Genomic DNA, 23,093 nt, shown 5'->3' with positions numbered 1-23,093 from the left:
TTTACTCTTTGCTGTGGTTCTGGAGTTTTTTCTGTCCATAAACTAATTTCCATACCTTTCTTGATTGACATGAATCCTGCATATTAACTAGTAAAGATACAATGGTGACCTAGTGGGTAGAGTGTTGGGCTGCCGATTGAAGGGAGCTGGGTCCAAATCTCAGATGAAGCCTTCAGACAGCCCACACAAAAATCCTAGATAAGCAAGGAGTTACAGGGAAAGAAACTTGCTCCTCCACCACTGTGTTTAATTCACTCGACTATGGTTTAGTGTGCAGCAGATGGAGGCTCAGAGTGGGCCTCTAGAGGATAAAACTACAAGGGTCAGGAACCAAGCAGTACAACTTATTCCCCCTATCACCTCGGAAGGTGGATGGAGAAAAAGGAAGAAAGTAGGCCCGAAAACGCTTCCAGGGTAAGAATGGGGATGGAAGGATTGTGATGGATGAACCCTACGCCATCATCAGGGCGATGTGGGCTACCACAAGCGAACCAATAATTTGATGTTCCTACAGAAATGGAAGAATATTCTAAAATAAAATATATTCCACAGATTTTCCTGGAGGTAAAGATAGGCTTAGTGTGCAGTAAGCTCTACCCTCACAATTCAAAACAAACCTTTGGGTTGAACCACTAAATGAATAATGAAGAAAAACCATTAGCATTCAAGAGACCTCCAAAATTACCGTATTTCTCCGAATATAGTCCCCCCCCCCCTAATTTTGAGGCTTGATTTTCAGGAAAAAGTTAAAAAATGGGTTTGAATATAGTACCCCCATGATACTTTTACCATGGGCATTTTTGGAAAAAAAGGGGGGACTTTATTCAGACAAATACGGTATTCCAGCTTCATTTATAAAATCAACGATTGAAAATTTATTTCTTTTGGGATACAAATGGCATTCAGTTACCTCTTTAACATGCACATTTACACATCTAAACAGCTTTGGTAACAAAAAACCTTGTATGCCCAACAATAACCAAAGATCAAGATACAACCATTGATCAAGATACATATATACATAAACTAGCATTAAAATGCAATTTTATAAACATTTTTCAGTGATTAAAAAAATATCTCAGAGTCCATAATTCATAGAACTGAATTTAGTAAATATTTTATTGTCTGGTTATCCAAACAACAGGAAACCACTTTAAATGGCAGCGAAAGTAGAAGAGGCAGAATGACCTCATCCTGCTCAAACTTTTAGATTTCACGCCCAACAGCTGCAATCCCTCAGTGATCACCTAAGTTTCTCACCATTGCAGAGGCTGGGCCTTGCAGTACTTTTCTAGACAATCTCATTAATCCAGAGACAGGATCCCTACCAAAGTATTTCACTTTTATTTCTTGTCCAACTGCTAGGCCCAATGCCTCCGGATGTTTTACCTAGAAAATGAAACCAAAGATTGTGATTAAAGCCAGAATACTATTCACTAAGCTTATTACTGATCTTCACATTTAAAGGCCAAACATTTGTCCTACCATTGATACATCAAATCATGATACCTCATAACATTTAGGGTGATTTTCACAGAGTAAAACAGCAAGTATTTCAGGAAAGTTATAATTAGGTAATACATACTTGTACGCAATCTGAGAAGGAATAATTATGACATTCCTATATCCATTTCATAAATTTTATTCCATGACTTTCACTTTCGTATTTGATGATGCCCATTTCTTAAATCAGTAATTTCACAATATTAAAGATACAACTAAGGCCTAGAACTAGTGATCATATATGATCTTGTTTTTTCTCGGCGAATATTTCTTATAAATATTTCTCGGGTTTCTAGCCGAGTGAGAATTTTTTGGTCTAACTCACTCGGCTAGAAACCCGAGAAATATTTATAGTGATCACATGTTGCCATTAATGCATTCTAAATGATCTTCAAGCATCATTCTTTGAAGGAGTGAATATGTTAATACATAGAAAAACCTCAGATTCGAGAGCTAAGTTATGATGGATCTGACAACGCTCTTTATCCATCACACTTGATGTATGATCTTGTCATTTCCCAAATTCACTGATGGCATCAGATCTGGATCCAAAATTTTACATTTATGATTCAGTGAATACAGCGTCCCATACAAGTTCCGATCCTACCTTCGCATGCGCCGTTGCACTGCGATGCTTGTCCTACTCTTGAACCATTTTGTTTAAAAGCTCTCGTTTGGATTATGCAACAGAATTTCAGCCACAGAAAATTTTTTGGCAAAATACAACAGGCACTTACAAAGTGTGACTCTCACAAAGAGATTGATCAACCATCAGGAGAATTTCAATGCCATAGGATAACAACCAAGTCAAAAGTGACTACGTCGCAGATTAAATAAAGCACTCTCATCCCCTCCATCATCCCCAATATTTTTTTATCCCAATATCCCATGAGATTCAAAAAAGAATGAGACCAAATGCATCGCATTTCCAACATATTCAGATTTTTTTAAGCTCAAATTGATAGAAACAAAGTTTTTTTTAGCTATAAATAGACTATACCAATATTCAAAATTGTCAAAAAAGCACAATTCTCAAAGTTACAGGCGTGGCATCAGTACCGTCAAACAAGAAGATATGGCCTGGAAACGCCAACTGCATATATCACATAGCTCACCCAGCTTCGCTTTGAAGGCAACGACATCACAAAATAGCAAGATCTGACATATTCAACCTTGACTCCCTCATTTGTAGCCTCATTGCTAGAAAGACAGGGCGAGTGCACTCCTTCCCCTACATCTATCCTTTACGTGCTTCTGCTGCCCACCCCGTTCTTTCACTGAGCGGTCGTCTCGTTCTGTTCCTGCAAACTCGTCGCACGTGACGCTAATGTTGTTCCAAGTATTGTTAATAGTGTTACAGATTGCACAGTTGCAATTTAATTTAATGGTATACTGATGAAAATGTCTTACAATGAGTAGAAACAATTTTATTGGCATAAAGAGAATCATGCGTGTGCACTGTGACGTGAAACTATCATGAGGAAGTGCAAATCCACCTCACCGGTACTGAAACATTTTTGTGTGAAATACAAGTCAGTATGCGATGAAAAAGGGACAACTTTCAGGGGAAACTTATGTGAGGAATTAATAAATTCAGTCAATGGCTTATCCGAAAATTGAAACCTATTTTCATTTCCAAACGCAAGCATGACAGTTTAGATCCGGAGCATGTAAAGATTTTATCGTTCTTAAAAAATAATTTGAAAGCTTATAAAAATAATTTTTAAACAGTAAGAATATTAAAATGTGTATTTAAATCTAAAAAGCATTCCTTTAATAGTATGTACCCGGAAGAAACTTGAATAATTTCTTCGTTTTATAGCAGGAAATCAAGGATCTGATCCAGATCTGAATCCGAGAAAATCCTGGATCCATCCATCCCAAATCAAGATGTTTTGAATTTTCGCCCAGAAAGTTTGTTATGTAAGAAATTATGACTTAATCAAATAGGGTTTAAACTAAGGTCATGCAGCATATCTACTGAAATATTGACCCTCGTAGAATATCAGTATAAAATATTTGGATGTGTCAACTATAAAGAGCAAAATGAAATCACATAGACAACACCAGAACTAAGACGACACTTCTTGAATTCCTTACTACTAAGATAAAGGTACTCGATTTACAACAAATAAGGTTCAAATTCAGTTACTGAATTTATCTCATGGAATTCAAGCTAAAAACGAACAATTCAGGTGTGATAATGATTTTAAGATGAGATAGCAGTAAGTTTTACCAGTCAATCAATTAGGACATAGGAGTGTCAAACCAGAAACGTTTCCTCTTTTATACCTATAAAAACCTAGCTTTAAAATAGTATTATAATCCATAATTTCACAGGCCGCAGGCAAGAAATATATTCCAAAAAATAGAACATTTTACTCCCCAAAGTTATCAACCTGTTAACCAGAAAATGCATGTTATCAATGGCTAGGCAAGTAAATAGAGGTTGTAGTAAAGGTAGTAAATGGTTGTTGTCCTCAAAATAAATTTACTTATTAAAATCTTGGTTTATCAAACCTTGGAGAATTGAAATTTATAAGCCTTTCTTTACACATTAATAGTTTCTTCTTGAAATGAAGCTTCAAAAATTCTAATAAATACTACAGTGGTGCTGTTGCTGTATGAGAGGTATGTATTAATACAGTGGAACTTGTTTAGTACGTTTCTGAACGGACCACAAAAAATGAACGTACTAACCAGGAAAGCGTGCTAACGAGGAAAGTAAAAAATAGCAGTCGGGGTAATTGCAATCTGTGGAAAAGTCGTCATAATTACAATTACTATCGGTAGTTCTCGTAGGATCGCCTTCCTGAACTCTAATCACCTTTAAAATAAAGAAAATGGGCGCTACATTGAAAAACAATACCATGTGAATAAAAATCACAATGTTTCATAGATTTCCCGAAGACAAATACATGAAAACGGCGTCTTTCTCCCGTGATTTATCCTATATGTATATATTTATAGAAAGAGGACAAGTAAAGCTAAGTCATTCCTTTTTTGCCACAGCATACTCGGAGAATATAGCAACAACCCTGAGTATGTCAACTGGTTGTTTTTAAACATCATAAAAATTGGACAAAATTATATTAACCTTAAATTACGGCAACAGCCGTACACATTCACTTCTGGAATAAAGCCATATCGATTGTTATATTGATCGATATATCGAATAATAACACGCAAGATTATTAGATTACGACGTAATTACAAGAAGATTTTATATTATACAGTTGAAATTTACTTTAAAAATTTGTTTAATGTCGTCTGCTTTGGTGCCGAGATCAAGTATTTTTAAGCTAAGCTTCGCGTGGAGATCCAGAGCATCGTCTGCTCCCGCAGCAGTAGTCAAATACGCACGTACTCCGTAGCATTGGCGTCGTGCAGTACTGCTTTAGATACAGTGGGAATTGGATAAGACTCATTTCTTCATCATGATAACTCGTGCAATAGCAACAATTGCCCACTCCTGAAATGTGTGCACAGTGGGCACTCCAGAGGCAACAGAAGGTGAGGAGCTCGGGGTGGGGAAAATTGGGGCTTCTCATTGGCTGCAGTTTTGCATAGTCAGACATTCCTGATAAATGGCCATATTTTATTATTCATCACGTTATAAGAATTGAGAAATGCATTTGGATAAATCACGGTCGACGAAAGATATGTGGAATGAATGCAAGAATGTTAATGGCTAGTAATAATAAATTAAATCATGAATTCGGAGCTTTACGACCCTTAAGAAGATACTGGCGAACGAATTGCGGGTTGCGTCACAGCTAGCAATTGCTCGTACTAACCAGGAAAGCGCAATTTTTTCAAACGTACTAACCAAATACTTTTGCCTGTACATATTTTGTTCCGATGGTACCGGGACCGAGAGAAATCGTCGTACTAAGGAGGAAAACGTACTAAGGAGGAACGTACTAACCAAGTTCCACTGTATTTGGTGTTTGGTACTGAGATTCCGAATTTGGATTCAATTGTAAAAAAAGATTTGAATTTGATGAAATTTGAGCATTGTCCCATCCAAAAGAAAACAAAGAATACTCATTATATAAAAAATAAGGTTTAAATTAATAACTGCATATTACCTTCCTCTGATCCAGCTGAGAGTTATGGAGGAGGGCAGGCATCATGCCAGTGTAAAGGGTGACCATTACTCCTATTTCTCTAACTTCCACGATTTTGGCAGTGTACACAGCTCCAAATTCAAGTACTGGCTCTCTCTCAGCAGATAACCACCCATCAATCATTTCCTGTGCCTCATTCCTAGCATCAACATTCGGAGCAAAAATGGTGAAAGACCCATCCTCAAGATGGTTTACCTGTATCATCAAAGAAAAAGATACTTCATTTTTAATTTCTTTTCACTTCACACAAATTCAACCTCGTAAACACTAAGGCAATATCAATTTAGTTTTTGATGCTGCAGCTATGATTATATGTACATAATAATATATGACCATAAGGTTCTAATTTCCTAAGGCAAGATTACCTATAGAATGAAGGAAATAATAAAATTTGTTACATTATCTAACCGAAGACATTGGAAATTTTAAAGGTTCCAATTTCATGAGGGATTAATTCATAAACTACATTGAATAAGACAGAATGCAGCTTCATCTATTTAGCATTATTCATTTGTAATAAAGATAATGCCAGAGCTGAACGGGTCAAATGACATGTTTCACTTTTAGGAAAAAATATATAATTACGATTTTTTCCACTATAGTATAGTATTTTTATACTCAATACATTTCAAAAGGTCCATTAAAAATATTACATAGTTACTAATTTTATTAATCCGTTGTGCTTGTTTTTTAACACGTTGCGTACCGTGGTAAGCTAATGTTTAGAATATAACTCTACCCAATCAAATGTTATGATGCATCAATTCATTATGAATTACGAACAACAACTGAAAACATACTTACGAATACGTATTGTACGCTTTAAAATTGCTTAGGTTGACGCGGCTAAATGATGAGAATCTTCGTCATCCGTGCGGAACGTTCGGGAAAAAAATGACGAGAATTCTCGCCATCAGTACGCAACGTGTTAATGTTTTGCACTTGATACCCCTATCTTCCCCCTGGCTACCCAACGTACTTCTGTTTTATACAAAAATTAAGCTTAATTTAAGATTTGATAAGGTTAAATTTAAAAAATTTCAGGGTCGAAAAACACCCCACAATGGTAAAGGGCGGGTGGTTCTGAGGTAATCCCCCAACCAACTTTCCTGGCAATGCCTTTAGTCACCACTGTTCTATTAATAAAAAGATTAGGTACAATCAAACATAACATGGTTTTACGCATTCAAATACTGTTGTAATTATAAAATAATATTTAACAAATATTTGAACCTAGAATTTAACATTAAAATCATTAAAAATGTACAAATATTTAACAAATATTTGAACCTAGAATTTAACATTAAAATCATTAAAAATGTACCTGGGCTCCAGTTTCTGCCATTAATCTTTTCAGATTTGACCCTCCAACACCAATGAACCTTGCCCTTTTTTCAGGAGGAATGTCAAGTTTTTCTGAGACAGGCCAGTTACCCTTTCTCTCCTTCCTAAAGAAAACGTTTAAGGATTTATAAATGCTAAGTGAAATTTTAATACACTGAAAACAAGAAAAGCTTGCTTAAAAACAAATACATATTTTGCTAACCCTTAGAATGAAATGCCTTCAGTTACTAGGTTATATGTATTTATCTACAAAAGTGAGCATTACAGCGTACCGTCTTCTGAATTAAAAATTTAGAAGGTTCACCTCTTTGCCTACTAAGCTTCTAAAATACACCAATTAGTAAGAAATTCCAATGATGTTAATTAATATTTCCAAATTAGAGATGGTGAATGACACTTTAGCTAAAACTTAGTCTCTTATTGAATCACATTTGGTGCTATTGGTGACTGATTATTGAATTTACAAACTATGAACAACCCAGCTAAAAGATGTGATTGATGCTTCCACATAGCACTTCATGGAAGTAACTTATATTAATTTCAAAAATAAAATTATATCAAATGAAATAAACTATTTTCAAATCCAGTAAAATATTTGGAAGACGGTGACTGACTTTGGAATTTGACCAGATGCAGGTAAATGCAGATTCCACAGAACTAATTGTAAGTCCCTAATTACCATGAATCACACATTTCAGATGAAGGAAGCATTGAAAAGGAAGTATGCACAACTAACTTGATATTGATTACTCACTTTGAAATCCATTATATGTAAACAAAAACAGAGATAAAATTTATTATACCATTAATGCCCATCAGCACCATATGATACCAGCTGGGAGTGTCTCCTAACTTCAATTTTATAGTTTACATATACTTGTCGACATTTCTTATTTTTTCTGAGTACAGCAACAATATCCATAAGCTGTACAGCATGACACAGTGAAGTTTGCTTTCCTAAAGCAATACTAAAAGTGTGTACAGCTGCTTGAAAATGGAGAATTCTCCATGAGCACAAAATGAAATCAGAACTTTTGGTGTATGTTTCACAGAATCATAAATTGATCACAGCTTTCATGCGAGGAATATGAAGTGTGTGATGTATGCCAGATATTTGTGAAGATGCAACACATTTTGCTGGTACCATATGGTAAGACAGAGACCAAAAATATTCATATTGCTCCAAATTTAGTACTGTATATTGTCAATGCTACCAGGAAGTTTTATGACCTAAGCCAAAATAAGCAAATGCTGCAGCCTAAAGTTCAAAGAGCAAAACTACCGATTCCTTATACTATACGTGACCCGAGGTAAATTAATGTCCTTAAAAGCATAACATCTAAATATGCGCACCTACAGCAAATTATGGATCAAAAATTCATTTTCATTTAACCTAATAACATTCCATCCATTAGAAACTAGAAGGTCCCCCTGGCATTGCCCGGGAAAGATAGCAGCCAGAGAAGAGGGAAATTTCGATCTTGGAATTCATGGTCACATATCAGTACTTACAGCGTAACAGCAAACAATGGAAAAAACTATTTCCGCATACCACGCCTTACCCTGATCACCTTATACCCTGCTCCACAACATTGATCGATACGTGTCCGTATGTGCGTACACCAAAAACGTCGTGTGAACTCATACCCCAGTAGAAGAGTTTACACTGACAGGATTACATGATACGTAAGTGTTGTATCCTTTGAGTTATGCTTCCCCTTTGATCGAGTGAAGATTTGCGCCTGCCCAGCAGTATGTCCAACAACAGAATTTGAATGATGTAACGTAACAAATGCTAATGAGAAAACAACCCAAAGGATGCATAAAATGCAACCTCAAGTGGCACCACGGGATTTGGGAACGTGACATGCATCTTTCTATGCACTAACTCTGGTCGCAATCTGTGAAGCAGTATGGGAACACATAGAGGACAGACAAACAGACATACCCTTTTATTTATATAGATTATACATATGATGTATCAATGTAAATACCCACACATATAGCCCATAAAAATGCAGACATACTCCTTTATGTACGTGCTAGCAGGCCTTGCTCAGGAAGGATAGTGCCCAGAGAAGTAGGAAACTTGGAACTCGGATTTCACGATGATATAGGATTTTTACGATTTCTCTTTGAGCGTGTCAAAAGGTGTGCCTATGTAGTGATCCGGAAATGGAAGATTTCCATTTCCAAAATATGCATAAATATGTTGTAGTGTGACGTCTCAGAATAGCCAGCTATGACAAACTATGCCTCGGGATTTGCACCTTTTCACTTTCAAGAACGCCTAACCTTCCTCTTCCCCTTCCTTTCCCCTTCCTATTGAACGAAAACATCCTGGTACCACTTCCCTACATAATGGCACGGTGGAGATGCTATTGGCACGGACGCACTCAGGGACTCACTCAGTAACTCACAGTTGGAGTCGAAGCACGGGCCGTATGGCCCGTGCGACCTAAGCGCCTCGCTATCCACCCGTGCCATCACCAGCAGCTCCTCTCCTTCCCGAGACTTTTGGTAATGTTCTAAATTTTGGCTATTCTGGACGCACAAATTCATAATTACTTCATGCCTTTTGCTTGAATGGATTTTGATATTTGGTTTTTAAAAGGAAATAAACTTTGGGTAAAAACTTTACATACTTGTGTGTGATTATTTGCTTCCCGACACCAAGGGCAAGAACCCGCACCCTTACACCTACCGGTCACCACGTCCAACCACAGAAGTTGCATGACATGACGTAATGAATGGTAATGAGAAAACAACACAAAGGACACATCGAACTCAACTGAAAGTAGCACTAGAGGGTCTGAGATCATGAGATGCACCTATGTACTAACTTCGGTCACAATCCTTGCAGCCATATGGAAATGCATAGCGGACGGACAAACAGACCTCCTCTTTCTTACACATAGATTAGGAATGGAACGTTTGAATAGTAGAATCACCAAATACCTCAAATAATAAGTTTTTTACTCTATTCGATATTCGATGAAACAAAGTTATCAATTATTCGAATTTCAAATACACAGCACAGATTGCCCGTGATTCAATTTAAATCCATTGGCAATGATTGGGTCTTACATGAAGGTTTGGGCATTTTGTTGGTTCAATTCTTTAATAATATTTTTAAGAAAACTTATCATTGAAAATAAGCATTACAATACGTATAATCCTGATGCCTCCATGAGAACAACACTAAGAAGAATGTATGTATACCTTCAAATGCAAGTGCAAGGCTACTCCTTTTCTTACTCCTTTTTGCACGATCAAATTTACATTTTAAATACTCTAATTTTAAAGCTACCACCAATTTCATATTTAAATTTAGGTTTTCAAAGAATGAAGTAAAGCAATACTAATAATATTACCTTCCTTCAGTATGCATATAAGAAAGAACAAAAGCATTGCGGTGCTTCATGCACGCAAGTTTGACGTAATCTTGGGTGACAGCAGCATATGGATTTGGGAGCTGTATTGAAGTAGAATGACTTGCAAAGAGTTCAGCATTTTTTATTTTAATTTTAATTTGTATTTGAAATTGGTGGAAAAATGCACATTAAGTAATACAGTAAATATTCGATATTCAAGTGTGGTATTTGGAAAAAAATTAAGCATTCGTATTCGATATTCGATTTCGAGAAAAATGCTATTCGTATGCATAGAGGATTATGCACTTTATAGATTCTTTTAAAAAAATTCCAGTACATGGGTACTCATGCAATGATTAGATTCATTACGTACCTTGGCTCCCTAATAGCTTCACTCATTATATCAATTATCCTAGATTTGGCATCAGTGGCTTTCAGAATTGTCTCCATTACAATTTTCAAAGGCAATCCAGGAATTTTAACATCCACCTGCAAGGCTGTTACACCTTTCTTGGTTCCAGCAAATTTGAAGTCCATATCACCCATGTAGTCCTCTATACCCTTTGTGATTCAATTAATAAAAAATAAGGCAGGTTCAAAATATTTATGCATGTAGAAAATATCTGCAATAAAATATCTCTAATTTTCATAAAATGCCACATGCAACATTATTTATGATTAGTGCAACTCCAAACATGTACCAAACTTTTGGGATAGAAAACAAAACCTTATAAAAAGAGCCCTTATTGCACAGATGTGGAGCATATCCAAACCATCAAAATATTTCAACAGATTCAGGCTTCAATTGGTGGAAGTTAGACATATTTGTGAGTGAGCCGAAACGCGTTGTACGCATTAAAAATTCTTGTGGAAAAGTGCTACGACCTTTCATTTACTTAAATACATCAAAATATTATCAAAGGACGAAAGATTATCTGATACTAATGGATATGTCCAGAAAAAGGTCACTCTAATTGGAACGCTCTTCCACAGAAATTACTTACACCATAAAATTTCAACAGGGCAAGTGGAGTAACAAGAATATAAACACTTCTTATCTTTCATAAAAAGGAAAGAAAAAAACTTTTGTCATGGAATATTTTATCATCATACTATAACAAAAGAATATCACTGAAAATATAGAGAATACTTTCTATTCTGGAATTAAATACTTCGATACTAAAGTTCATAAATTCTTTAATAGTTTTCATTTTAAAATCAATCAATATCTCACTTATTGAGCAAAAATGTGGATAGCTTGAAACAAATAATAAGATTCGGCTTTTGCATACATCACAACGGGCAGCAACTGAAAATTAAGCGTACATGGTGTTTTCTTATGAAAAAAAGCTGTATACCACTATATACCATCCCTGTGGCCATTGTTCCTGCTGAAGAGTTAAATTTCTTTGAGGAAAATTACATAATTTTGACTCTTCTGCCATACCATAAAACATCAGCATATAGACGTTATCCTCAACGTGAAGTACTTGCAAAGAGAAAGTCCTTCATTAGGTTTTACACGGTACATATGAGGGGGTTCCAAAAATAAATGGAAAAAAATTGCTGAGCTTGTTGCTTTTATAGTTTATCATTCTCCCACAACATAGGTGCTAATTCACCCTTTCTGCATCAGTACTCCAAACAGCATGGCTTCAGTCGGTTGTAGTGATGGGTCGATCATGAACGATTCGATCAAAAAGATTGAATCACTAGGTGAATCAAATGACTCATGATTCATTTCGTTAAACAAGTCGATCATCAATCATCAATCACTCCGACTTCCGGTTTCATATCAATCATCTCGGTTTCCGGTTTGTTTCAAAATTTGGAACGATAGATGCTTGATCTCTTTTCCTCAGGGCAGAAATAGTTGTGAGAAAATTAAATACTATGTTATGAAGAACTGAATACTTGTGTAATCTTTTTCTTAAATGTTTTCCTGCAGTTATCAGTATTAGTAACACCAATACACGTAAAAGGAAAATATTAAGATGACTCCTGTAGGAGAACGTTAAGAAGTAGAAGTTAAAGCTGGTTACATTTTATTGTGCCGTTCATAAAATTATCCTGCAGATCAGATTCATGCATAGTGTGTGGTGTATTTTGTGTTATATTTTCATCAACTATAGTTAGAAATTATTTTATTAGTGTTAAGAAACAGTGGCAGTTTCGCCTTTCCAAATATTTTCATGACATTACTTCCTTCATTTTTGAAATCTAATTTACTCATCTAGGAATTCACAATCAAAATAGTATATGAAATGATAATATGGATAGCAATCAGCGTTACCAATGCTCTTCGCAGATGAGGCAGTATTTATTCGATTATTCAAACATTCGATGATTTATTACATCCATTGATTGAGTCTTTTCGATCTTGATTCCTTTTGAGTCTTTTCGATCATGATTCATTTGAGTCTTTTCGATCTTGATTCATTTGAGTCTTTTCGATCTTGATTCATTTGAGTCTTTTCGATCTTGATTCATTTGAGTCTTTTCGATCTTGATTCATTTGAGTCTTTTCGATCATAGTGATTGAATCAATTGATTGAATCACTTATGTGACTCGAGTCAAAATGATTGAATCACTAAAATGATCGACTTTGCCCATCACTAGTCGGTTGTAGCAATCCCCTTCAGACAGTTTTTGTTCAAAGAGTTTTTCAACCTTTTGGTTTTTTGAGATGGCTAATACTACAGAGAAGGGTGCAGCATTGAAATTATATTTTCTATTTGGTAAAGTGCGTTGGATGCGGTCGATGTGTTGTCTCTAGCTTACAAAGAACTCGCCTTGAAAATAACTCCAGTGTAAGAGTGGTATTTGTGATTTAAATGCGGCAACATGTCTATCAAGCATGACATACATTACACTACTACAAGGACAAACTTAAACAAACTGGGCCCAAGGGAAATGGGGGTACGCTATATAATAAACTCCCTGCTGATGTAAAAAATATTAAAAAATTTAATGCTTTTAAAATACAATTAAAAAGGTTCCTTCTTTCATGTTCATATTACTCTTTGGAGGAATACTTACATGAGTTAAGGGCTTGATGGAATGTTATACAATGTGATTTTTTTTCCCTTCTTTGTTATGAGTGATTATTATATGCGATTTATATGTACACTGATTTTATGCTTGTGAAGTTACTTATGTTTTTGATGGACGTGACTAATACCTTGGCAAATGTACCTTGGTCTTTTGGGCAAATAAAACATATTATTATTATCAAAGATATTCAACAAATGGGCCAGGCTCTTAGAACTGATGAAAACGTCAACAAAATTCGTGCCCTTGTACAGGAGGATAAGAGGGCTAATATTGATGAACTAGAAGAACGAACTGGTTTTTCGTTGAGTTCTGTATAGAACATTTTAGCTGAAGATTCGCAGATGAAATAAATCGCAGCAAAATTCATCCCCAACTTGTTGACTACTGATCAAACCGTTTTTGGCAAAAACCTAAGGGCACCGCATACTCACCCACCCTACTCACCAGATGTCACACTTTGTGATTTCTTTTTGTTCCCCTGGATTGAAAGGGTGATGAAAGGGAAATTTTTTGATAACATTCCGGAGGTGAAAATAGAATCGAAGGCAGCACGGCAAGGCATTGGAAAGGACAAGTACCAAAGGTGTTTCATGCAGTTGAAAAATGCTCGAACCAATGTATTAATGGAGAATACTTAAAAAAAACTAACGTTTGTAACATATTAAAATAAATTTTGTATACGTATTTTTTTTATTTTGCCCAGTTATTTTAGGGTCCTCCCCTTTTATGTACCTATTAATTCATCAAAAATTTGTCTGGCACTCTGATGGTACAGCAGAATGCATGGTAACTTATTTCACCAGCATGCCATGTTTTTCCAAACAAAGTTTCATAATGAGGTTTTCCACTTAGAGCAAAACTCGTGAAGAGAATTTGTAAGTGTCAGGGAATGATAACTTGTGACACAATAAAAGTATTCCTCACTAAGCCATTCTCTTCATGAGTTTAATTTCACTCTATCACTATTGGGGATAAAATATTTTGGCCCATAAGCTAAAGAAGTTGAGGACAGATCAAAAAATATAATTTCTTAATTTTTCAAACTCTATCAGAATCAACAGTAAAAAAAACCTTAGTGAATGAGCCCATTCCATTTTTCTTTTCAACATAGTGGCACACAACTCACCAAAATATCGGTCAATATTCGGTAATCTTCTATATGCTTTGAATCATTTCCTTGAAAACGAGTAACTAGGCCCATCGCAACACCGGCTGCTGGTGCTGACACAGTAACTCCAGCATCCATCAGGGCTAAACTTCCACCACAAACTGAAGCCATTGATGAAGAACCTTATGAGAATGAAAGGACACATCATTAGAGGATAGAGTTAATTCCTTGAGATCATGGTAAAGGATGAAATATAAACTAAATGAACGTGATGCACCCGCTCCAAGCAGACTTCCCCCTCTCTTTTCAATGCAGGTCCACAGAGGGATAGGCGCGTTTCTAATTTTAAAATGTAGAAAAAAAGGCAGGGTCTTATGTACAAATTCAATTGGAATGTTCATGTACAAATTGAGGTCAGAGGACCTCTTTAAGCACAACATTGGTAGTAATTACACTATCCTCTGTTAAACGCACATGATGACTCATACTTACGTATCAACAGGAGACTTGAATGTGGAATCAGCCGCATTTTGATAAAAGTTATTTAAAGAATGCGAGATATTGTTGCTAATGAACAAATGTATCAGTTTGTGCGCCGTTAACGTCAGGAATATTTACCGATTATTTTATCATTTAAAAACCAATTTTAGGAAACAATAGCAATATTTAGGAAGTAAGATATGCTGTCGCATGTTCTCTGGTAAATTCTGTGCATTTTGGTACCTCATTTGTGGAGTTTGGTTGAGTATAAGTTGAGAAAAAGGTATCTATATGTACAGTAGAAATAATATAGAAGATCTCCCCACAGAGTGTAACTAACCATTAGATTCTAGAACTTCTGATGTAAGCCTAATAGTGAAGGGAAAGTCATCAGGAACAATTGCACGTAAGCCTTTCTCAGCCAGAGCCCCATGACCCAATTCTCGCCTTCCGATGGGACCAGATCGCCCAACCTCTTTCACTGCATAGGGAGGAAATTCGTAATGCAGAAAGAAGTTTTTCTCCTTCAACCCACTGAAATAGGAGAAATATTTTGCCATGATTATAAGACATAAATATGTATTACATGCAGTAAAGGAAATAAAATAAAAACATTTTCATAAAATCAGACCTCTATCTTTACCTCACACTAACTTTGCTACGGAGCTAGGTACCTCATAAGAGGAGTTAAAAGCTATTTTCCAATGGATATGGGAAATATAAAAGCATAGAGATGTACCACCACACATAAGGGGCCATAAAAATCTAGCTGAAATAGGTAAGAGCTAATTCAAATTTATATGGTAAACAATTTGTTTTTTGTTAAATTATTCACTCTGGTTCTTTAAAATTTGTTATTTGTTTTGAAAGCACTTTAAATTGGCCTTGTCATCATTGTCTACCTGAATACGTACCATTTTATTCAAAATAAAATAAAAAATTTATAGCATAGAATTTTGTTTAATTTCACGGACCATTTCAATGCCTTCCTGCTAGAAAAGATGCTGGGGAGTGTTTTAAGAATGTATTCAAGTTAGGCTACACTTATTTCTAACACACCTTATTACCTATTTCATTTCCTTTTCATATTATAGTATTACTTTCATTATATTTTGGAAAATATTTTACCAGAAAAAAAATCGCTATTTTTCCCAGACATTTCACTTATGCAGTACCAAATGCAGAAAGCAGTGATAATTACTTGTGCAAGTGAAAGTTGCAAAAAAAAATACAGCTTGGAACATAGGCTTTTGGAGCAAGATGCATTGATGTCAACGGCTTTCAGGAGCAGCTGCGTCTTGTGCTTTGTCACACGAGCTTCCGTGGCTATTGCAGGTGGCATCATTCATCGCCTGATAATACACCCTGCAATGGCCGTGAAAGCTCATGCGACAAAGCGCAAGACGCAGCTGCTCCTGAAAGCCATTGACAACAACAAAATATAGCATTTACTCACAAAATTAATCAATACATTAATGAAAATATGACAAAATGGACAGAGAAAAATTATCTAATCGCATAGTAGGGGCTCCACAACCAATGACTAACTCAATGGACTTTCAAGGTCCTAGATTTTACCCCTTTTATCTTCAATTTCCCTGATTTGCAACATAGCTACCTAAGTTAATGTTTCCAAAAAATAATACGGCTCTGTCCCCCTATCCAGAAGTCCTGCACCACAGGTTAAGCATACAAGCCAACAGATCTTACATTTAGACCTGAAAAGAAGGCTTTCATTAACTATGCTGGTATCACTTTAATGAATTCAACCATACTCACCTAGTCAAGATCGAAACAGGATCCATGCGCAGAGCTGAATCAGGGGAATCAAGGGCAACTGTACAAAAGACTTGAGTCTGTCCCCTTTGAAACAGAGCAGATCCATGCAAGGGTTTGTATAAATCCACTTCACATGATATATTTCTTAGCTGATCAAGCGTTCGACCGTCACATCTGGAAATAATGAGTTGGCAATGAAAATGACACAAAAAAGCATATCTGTGAAACTGAGCAAATCAGCTCATACTTGAATGCAAATCATCATATGTATTTATATTAAATTAAATTCTTATTTTGTGAAAAATGTAGGCAAACAATCACAATCATAAAAACCAAAACTAAACAAATTAAACATACCCGCAGTTCTTAATTTCTTGTAATCCAGAGGCTGAAGGCCAAAGTAATTCAATGGAGGTCAACAGATGTTGAAGTAAACATTAAAATATACTCACTGGAGATGTACTCAAAGAAGTTAGTTAAATAGGCTAAAAATTGTGATTTTTACAACTATGTAATTATGATAGTAAATATTTGAACATACCTAATATCATCTTCAAAAATCATTAATCGGAATAGTTCTCTGGTAACTTTATTAAAACTATCATTTATTTCAGCCGTAGAAAATTTCTCCTGAAGTTTTTCAAGAGCCTCATTTCTGACAGCAAATACAGCTTCATCCCTTGAGAGTTTATCATGAGAAAAGTCTCTAAATATTGCACGCAATTTGGCTTCAATTTCACCCTTGACTACAGCCATGACATCTTCTGTACATTCCCCCACAGCTCCTATGGATGTCAATAGAGAAACAAATAAGTGAAAAATTGATGAGAGACTTAGGACATAAATCATTATTTTACACTGACAACACCCGAAAGATATATTTTACTATGATTTTATTTCCTTCAAACACCTTATGAACAATTATATTCTTTGAAGGGACTCACTATAATTTACCAGTCTATTTCATAAGTTGAGAATCTATTGCTTTACAATATGAATGGATTCCACCTTCATTAACTATGAATAGAAGAAAAGATGACCATAGAGTTTAGTTAGATCTCCACTGACAAGGAGTGTTACCAGGTGCTGAAATTTCTTCAAACGTTACTGACATAAAGATGGTAGTAAATGACTCATGACTCACCCCTGTTTAGGATTTTATAGCCCATTAGTTTTATTTTTAACTTAATCTGCATGCCCAGGTGGGTTCACATGAAGCATTTTGTGAATCACCTCAGTCTTCACCCGTTCCATAGTTAACTTCCCTCCTCAATTCACAATAAGACCGATACATAGATATTCCCTTTCATTTAACCCATAAATCTTTTTCTCTTCCACTCCCCCTTTTTTTACCCGATATTCTCACCTAAAACACAGTTTTCAACATCCCTTTCCAACTTAGCAGTTGCTCCATGCATAGCTTCTGTCTCTACTGCATCTATCTCTTCTAAAAGTTTCCTCTCCTCACCCATTATGTCTAGCACTTCCTAATTTATTTTCCTCTTCAATCATCTCACCCTATAACTCCTCCTCCATACCAAAATCTCAAATTCCTAAACTTTTTCTCACCCTCCTTCCTCAGCATCTACACTTTATACAGTTAAGTTCAACTCTCTATATTAGATATTTGGGAGCAACGTTTTTATATATACTGTACGCCGACTGTGAAAAACATTTTAAACGCTTGACCATTGCTCGATTACCTTCTTCAGTTTCCCAAAATTTTTATTGCTGCCTGGGTAGAGCCCAAATGCACTTTTCCACACTCTTGGGATAGCTAATGCAGCTTCAACCTCTCCGACCATCTCAGAAAAACAGGGTTAAAAAACATTCCCGCATTCTAAGGGTTAAACATTAAGGACTCAAATAAAATCACCTCCATAGGTGCCCATCACATGGTGAAAGCCCAGTGGATAAGGAGGTTGTCAAGGAAGCTGTAGGCCCCAGTTCAAGACCAAATAGAGGTTTTTCATTGAATATAATAATAGGTAATAATTTGGTGTCAATTTAAATTGACACATTGAATAAGTCTTTACCAAAAGCATATTCAAAAAAACAGTAGCTTAATTAACTTTGCTTAAATAATGGACAAAAAAGGACCTTTAAAATTTTATAACAGACAAATGAAAGCCTAAATATGGAGTCAAATTTAAGCTGAGGACTGGACGGAGGACTTTGCTCAAACAATTTTAGGAGGCAATGTATACTTGCATATTTGGTGATACTGAACACTAAGTATTAACTATGCTATACAATTGCAAGAAATCAGATACTAAATTTTCTTAACTCAACAAGGTAAGTGCACTTACATAAAACGAAGTTTACGAGGACAAATTTATAGCATCTTTCCGAGTCAAAGAAGTAAGACCACAGCCAGCTGACAGTGTGTCGTTTGTTTTGATTTGCTTGTTAGGGCATAAATTTTCTCTGATGCCATAGACAAAATTTTCCAACTTTTCCCTGATCTGTACACCTTTCCTTTAGAAATAGTGGAAAAATGACCAACCCCCACACATTGTGAAAGGGTAATTACTTTGTCCACCCTTGAGTTACAACTCAATAGGAGGCTAAACCTTGAGAGAGTAAAAACCTTTATTTTTACACAAACAATACGAAACCTTTTGATACATTTATTTTTGATTGTTTGAGGCGTAAGTTGGTGAAAGCGATTCACAAAGAAGATTCAAAAAAGAAGAACTTTGTGCTTTCACATTAATATTTATTCACAACCATGGTTTCAACATTAGACTTCATCATCAGGACCTTTAATTTAACATTTAAGTATTTTTATTTACTGGAACCAGCCATTGTGCCTCAATTCAGTTCATACTACAAGAGCACTTTTATTCTCCTTAATGACTACCAATACTAAGATGACAACATTTTGCATGGTGATTCATTTAATTTGATTTTCCAACCATCAATTTTCTTAAATAATCAGGTGATTATAAATACCTTCCTGCACACCAGGAGATACAGCTGATGTCAGCTCTCTTTTGCTTCGTCCATACATTTTCTGCAGCTGCTGAATGGAAGTAATCACACTCTGACACTCGCGCACTCCAGTTTTTATGGCTTTTAAAAGATCCTGTTGGGACACAATGTTAGCAGACCCTTCTAACATCACAACCAAGTTATGTTTTGTAGCCGTCACCACTAAATCCAATCCACTTTTACTCTGAGATATTTCTCTTCTTGTGGGGTTAACCACCACTTCAGCTGGACCTTCAGCTTTTTCTCGCATGAGTCCTACACGCACTGCGCCAACTGGGCCATTCCATGGCACATCAGATAAGGCTAAAGCAGCAGATGCAGCATTTATACTCGCAACAGCTGGGTCATTGGAACCATCCACAGCCAATAGGTTACACATTATCTGCAATGGGCAAAATAAATAGGTGATTTTGAGCTGAAGGCCCACTTGTGCACAACTATATTGATATAAAAGTAAGTCCAAAAGTGAACTGGTGGCAGTAACGGATACAGAAATAAGCTCTTATAAAAAAATTTTTTTTTAAAACCAGCCTTTATATTTAGATTACAGGGGATGAGCAACATTTATATATGACACAAAGCAAAAAAAACTCAGTGACCCCGAAAAACCAAAAGTGATGTATTAAAAAAGTCACTATATTTATTAAATTTTCAGTGAATGGTAAGCCCCCTATGTTTCAAAATGCCACCCCTATGCTTTTAAATGCCTACTATGTGGATATGCCTAAAGTGGATAACTTTTACTGTGGTCGCAAAACACGAAAATCGACCATTTGGAACTTCTTAGATCAAAAACATGTTTTGGGGGGCTATAGGTTGACTGGGGGGTGGTTAAAGGGGGGTTGGAGAGAAAAAGTTATATTTTCATGTATTGTCATCGGAAATGAAGAAGTGTGCAAAATTTCAGCGTTTTTGCTTCACAGGAAGTGAGTCAAATTTGAGTTACAAGATTTGTACCAGACAAACAGACAGGTTGGTGAGTTGATATAAAGGCTGGAAAAACTCAAGGGGGGGTGCAAAAGATATTTTGAACTTCCTACACTTAAATAATAACCAAATTTAATTCAAATAAATCAAATAAAAATAATAAAGTTACATGCAAAATTTAAGATAGTTTTATTTAAACTGATTACATGCAAAACAAGGCAATGCTATCTTATGCTATAAAAAAGTTACAATAGGGTGGTTTCCTATTATTTTTTTACTGCCTAAATCGAAAGATTATTACTCCTGGAGTACGTATTTCACGCTTTTAGATTTTTAAATGACGATACCTATTTTTAGCGATTAAATGAAAAGTGAAAAATTTCAAGCGCGCGAAAACACGACGCGTAAGTAGGAATGATGGGAAAAGGTCCGTGTGACGCATTTCTGGTTCCCCCTCCCGCCTTGTGAGGTGACCTTGATCGAGGCTCAGAGCGCTGATAGGACGCAGGATGCTAGCGGGTAGCTGAGTACCTTGCTGGCTGGTAGCGCTTGGCTCAAAAATAGTTTATTAATACCTTATCAAACGAAGAAAACTTTCCGACCTTAGCCAGTTTTAATAGGTGATTATTAAGACGTTTCCCTGAGCTCTGTGCCTCATGCATGCATTGTTAACCTCAGACGATGTATAACTCCTATCCTCTCGTGTAGAAACTAGGTCCCTGTGACGTCACGTGGAGTGGAATCGCATGGGCGCCAATCTGGCCTTTTTCAAATGAGGATAAAATTTGACCCTTGCCATTCGTCTAAACTGGTATTTCTAAAACCAAATAATTTGTGTATTATGAATACACTAATGGTGAGTAACGAATCGCAATCAATGCCTTTCGTTTTCTTTGATGAAGGAAACTACCCTATTGTGGTTCTGCTATGTTCGGCAATGTGGGTAGCCCTGCAAGGGGGGACGCGCGCCCCCTGCACCCCCATGTGTATCCGCCACTGACTGGAGGTCTGTGAAGACTCCCTTTAGTACCCCTCACTCACAATGACATTGTAACTGACCATCCTGAATAAAATTGAATAGGCACACGTCAAAGAACCACAAATCATGACATATGTATATCTCTTAATTCACCCACCGTCCACATCTCTTCAACACTTAAATCTAAGAGCGGGTAGAGCAGGGAAAGAAGTTGCAACACTCATTCAAAAGACGTTTGCAAAAGTTCGAGAGGATATTCGTCACGGAAATGGCTCTTGCACTAGCGCCTTAAAGCTTAAAACGATTGCCTTTCGTAGCATTTACAAGATACAAATACATACTCTCCTGCATCTGCTTAAGAAAAAAAATATGGACATTTTTAGATCAAATGCAACATCCCCAAGAAATGAGTCCCATCTGGGATTGCGACAATGAAACTTTTGAATTAGTGTCACACTGACAAGGCAAAAAGAAAACTTATCCGTAATATACAGAGAAAGCGTACGTATAATACAAGGAAATGGGTATAGTTTGCGGTCAATTAAGTGAATATACAAGTCTACAGCCTACACTGTAAGTCGGTGACGGTGTAATATCATAGACTGAGTTACCTGTGTTTCACAGAAGAATCCCTGAGGAAATAGCGGACGTAATGACCTATCAATCAGACGACTTGTTAAGATTTCTCTTTCAGAGGGTCCCATTTCCCGCCTCAAGAAATTGGTAGGTATCCTTCCAGCTGCAGCAGCTTTCTGTCTATAATCAACAGTTAGAGGAAGAAAGGATGATGTAGATGGCTTCGTTTTGCTGACCGCAGTGACCATTACAGAGGTATCTCCTATGGTTACTACGGCACACCCATCAGCAAATCTAGCGTACTTCCCCGTTGAAATCGTCATCTGCTTCCTGTAGAAGTCAAGAAACTGGTTATACCAACTTTATCGCCGATTAGATACACTTAAATGAAGGTGAATAAGTCATTGTAGGGATGTGAGCGCATAACTTATCCTAGTATTTACCCATTACTGAAAGAAACTTCAACCGATGGTACTCGACTATGATTTCCATCACTGAAATGTTTAATAAAACACATATTTAACGATCTGATTGAAACGGGACACTTATTAAAATTTCTTTTAAGTTTCTGGCACGTCCGGGCCCAACCGCCCATGGGCGCTGCCATTTTGTAAATAAAGGAATAACATATTTCGATTTCGATAGTCTACTTTTGTTGCGTGACGTCATCGTGAACAGGGTGATTTGAAATACCGTAGATATAAAATATTCCTCACGCCTTTGAAATAACTGGCAGAATACTTCAACCACTTCCTTTTTCATGTGTAATTATTAAAAAGTAGTCACTATATGCCAGCATTACGGACAGTCGAATCGAATTTAGATGATCGTGATGGCCATCCTC

General features: G+C 36.3%; 1 protein-coding gene across 1 annotated transcript; it reads right to left on the bottom strand.

The window, feature by feature from the left end:
• Positions 1 to 847: 847 nt before the first annotated feature.
• LOC124168182 (polyribonucleotide nucleotidyltransferase 1, mitochondrial) lies at positions 848 to 22,853 on the bottom strand. The gene is made up of 11 exons (XM_046546313.1): positions 22,693 to 22,853; positions 22,285 to 22,579; positions 19,729 to 20,149; positions 17,315 to 17,558; positions 16,774 to 16,947; positions 15,335 to 15,528; positions 14,533 to 14,696; positions 10,725 to 10,912; positions 6,958 to 7,081; positions 5,595 to 5,828; positions 848 to 1,389 (listed from the first exon to the last, which is right to left on the bottom strand). The coding sequence occupies exons 1-11, from the start codon at positions 22,842 to 22,844 to the stop codon at positions 1,237 to 1,239; spliced, it is 2,343 nt and encodes a 780-aa protein (XP_046402269.1). The 5' UTR covers positions 22,845 to 22,853; the 3' UTR covers positions 848 to 1,236.
• Positions 22,854 to 23,093: the final 240 nt, after the last annotated feature.

This window comes from Ischnura elegans, chromosome 11 (assembly GCF_921293095.1).
Source record: "Ischnura elegans chromosome 11, ioIscEleg1.1, whole genome shotgun sequence".
NCBI lineage: Eukaryota > Metazoa > Arthropoda > Insecta > Odonata > Coenagrionidae > Ischnura > Ischnura elegans.
This window is presented reverse-complemented; position numbering and strand designations above follow the sequence as displayed.

Excerpts from the sequence above, each read along its gene's own strand:
- LOC124168182 (XM_046546313.1), bottom strand. The coding sequence starts at position 22,844 with ATGGGCGGTTGGGCCCGGACGTGCCAGAAACTTAAAAGAAATTTTAAT. Across the intron at positions 20,150-22,284 it reads GATTCTTCTGTGAAACACAG|ATAATGTGTAACCTATTGGC; the intron begins GTAACTCAGTCT and ends TGCCCATTGCAG. Across the intron at positions 15,529-16,773 it reads CCTGTTTCGATCTTGACTAG|TGGGTTGAAGGAGAAAAACT; the intron begins GTGAGTATGGTT and ends CTCCTATTTCAG.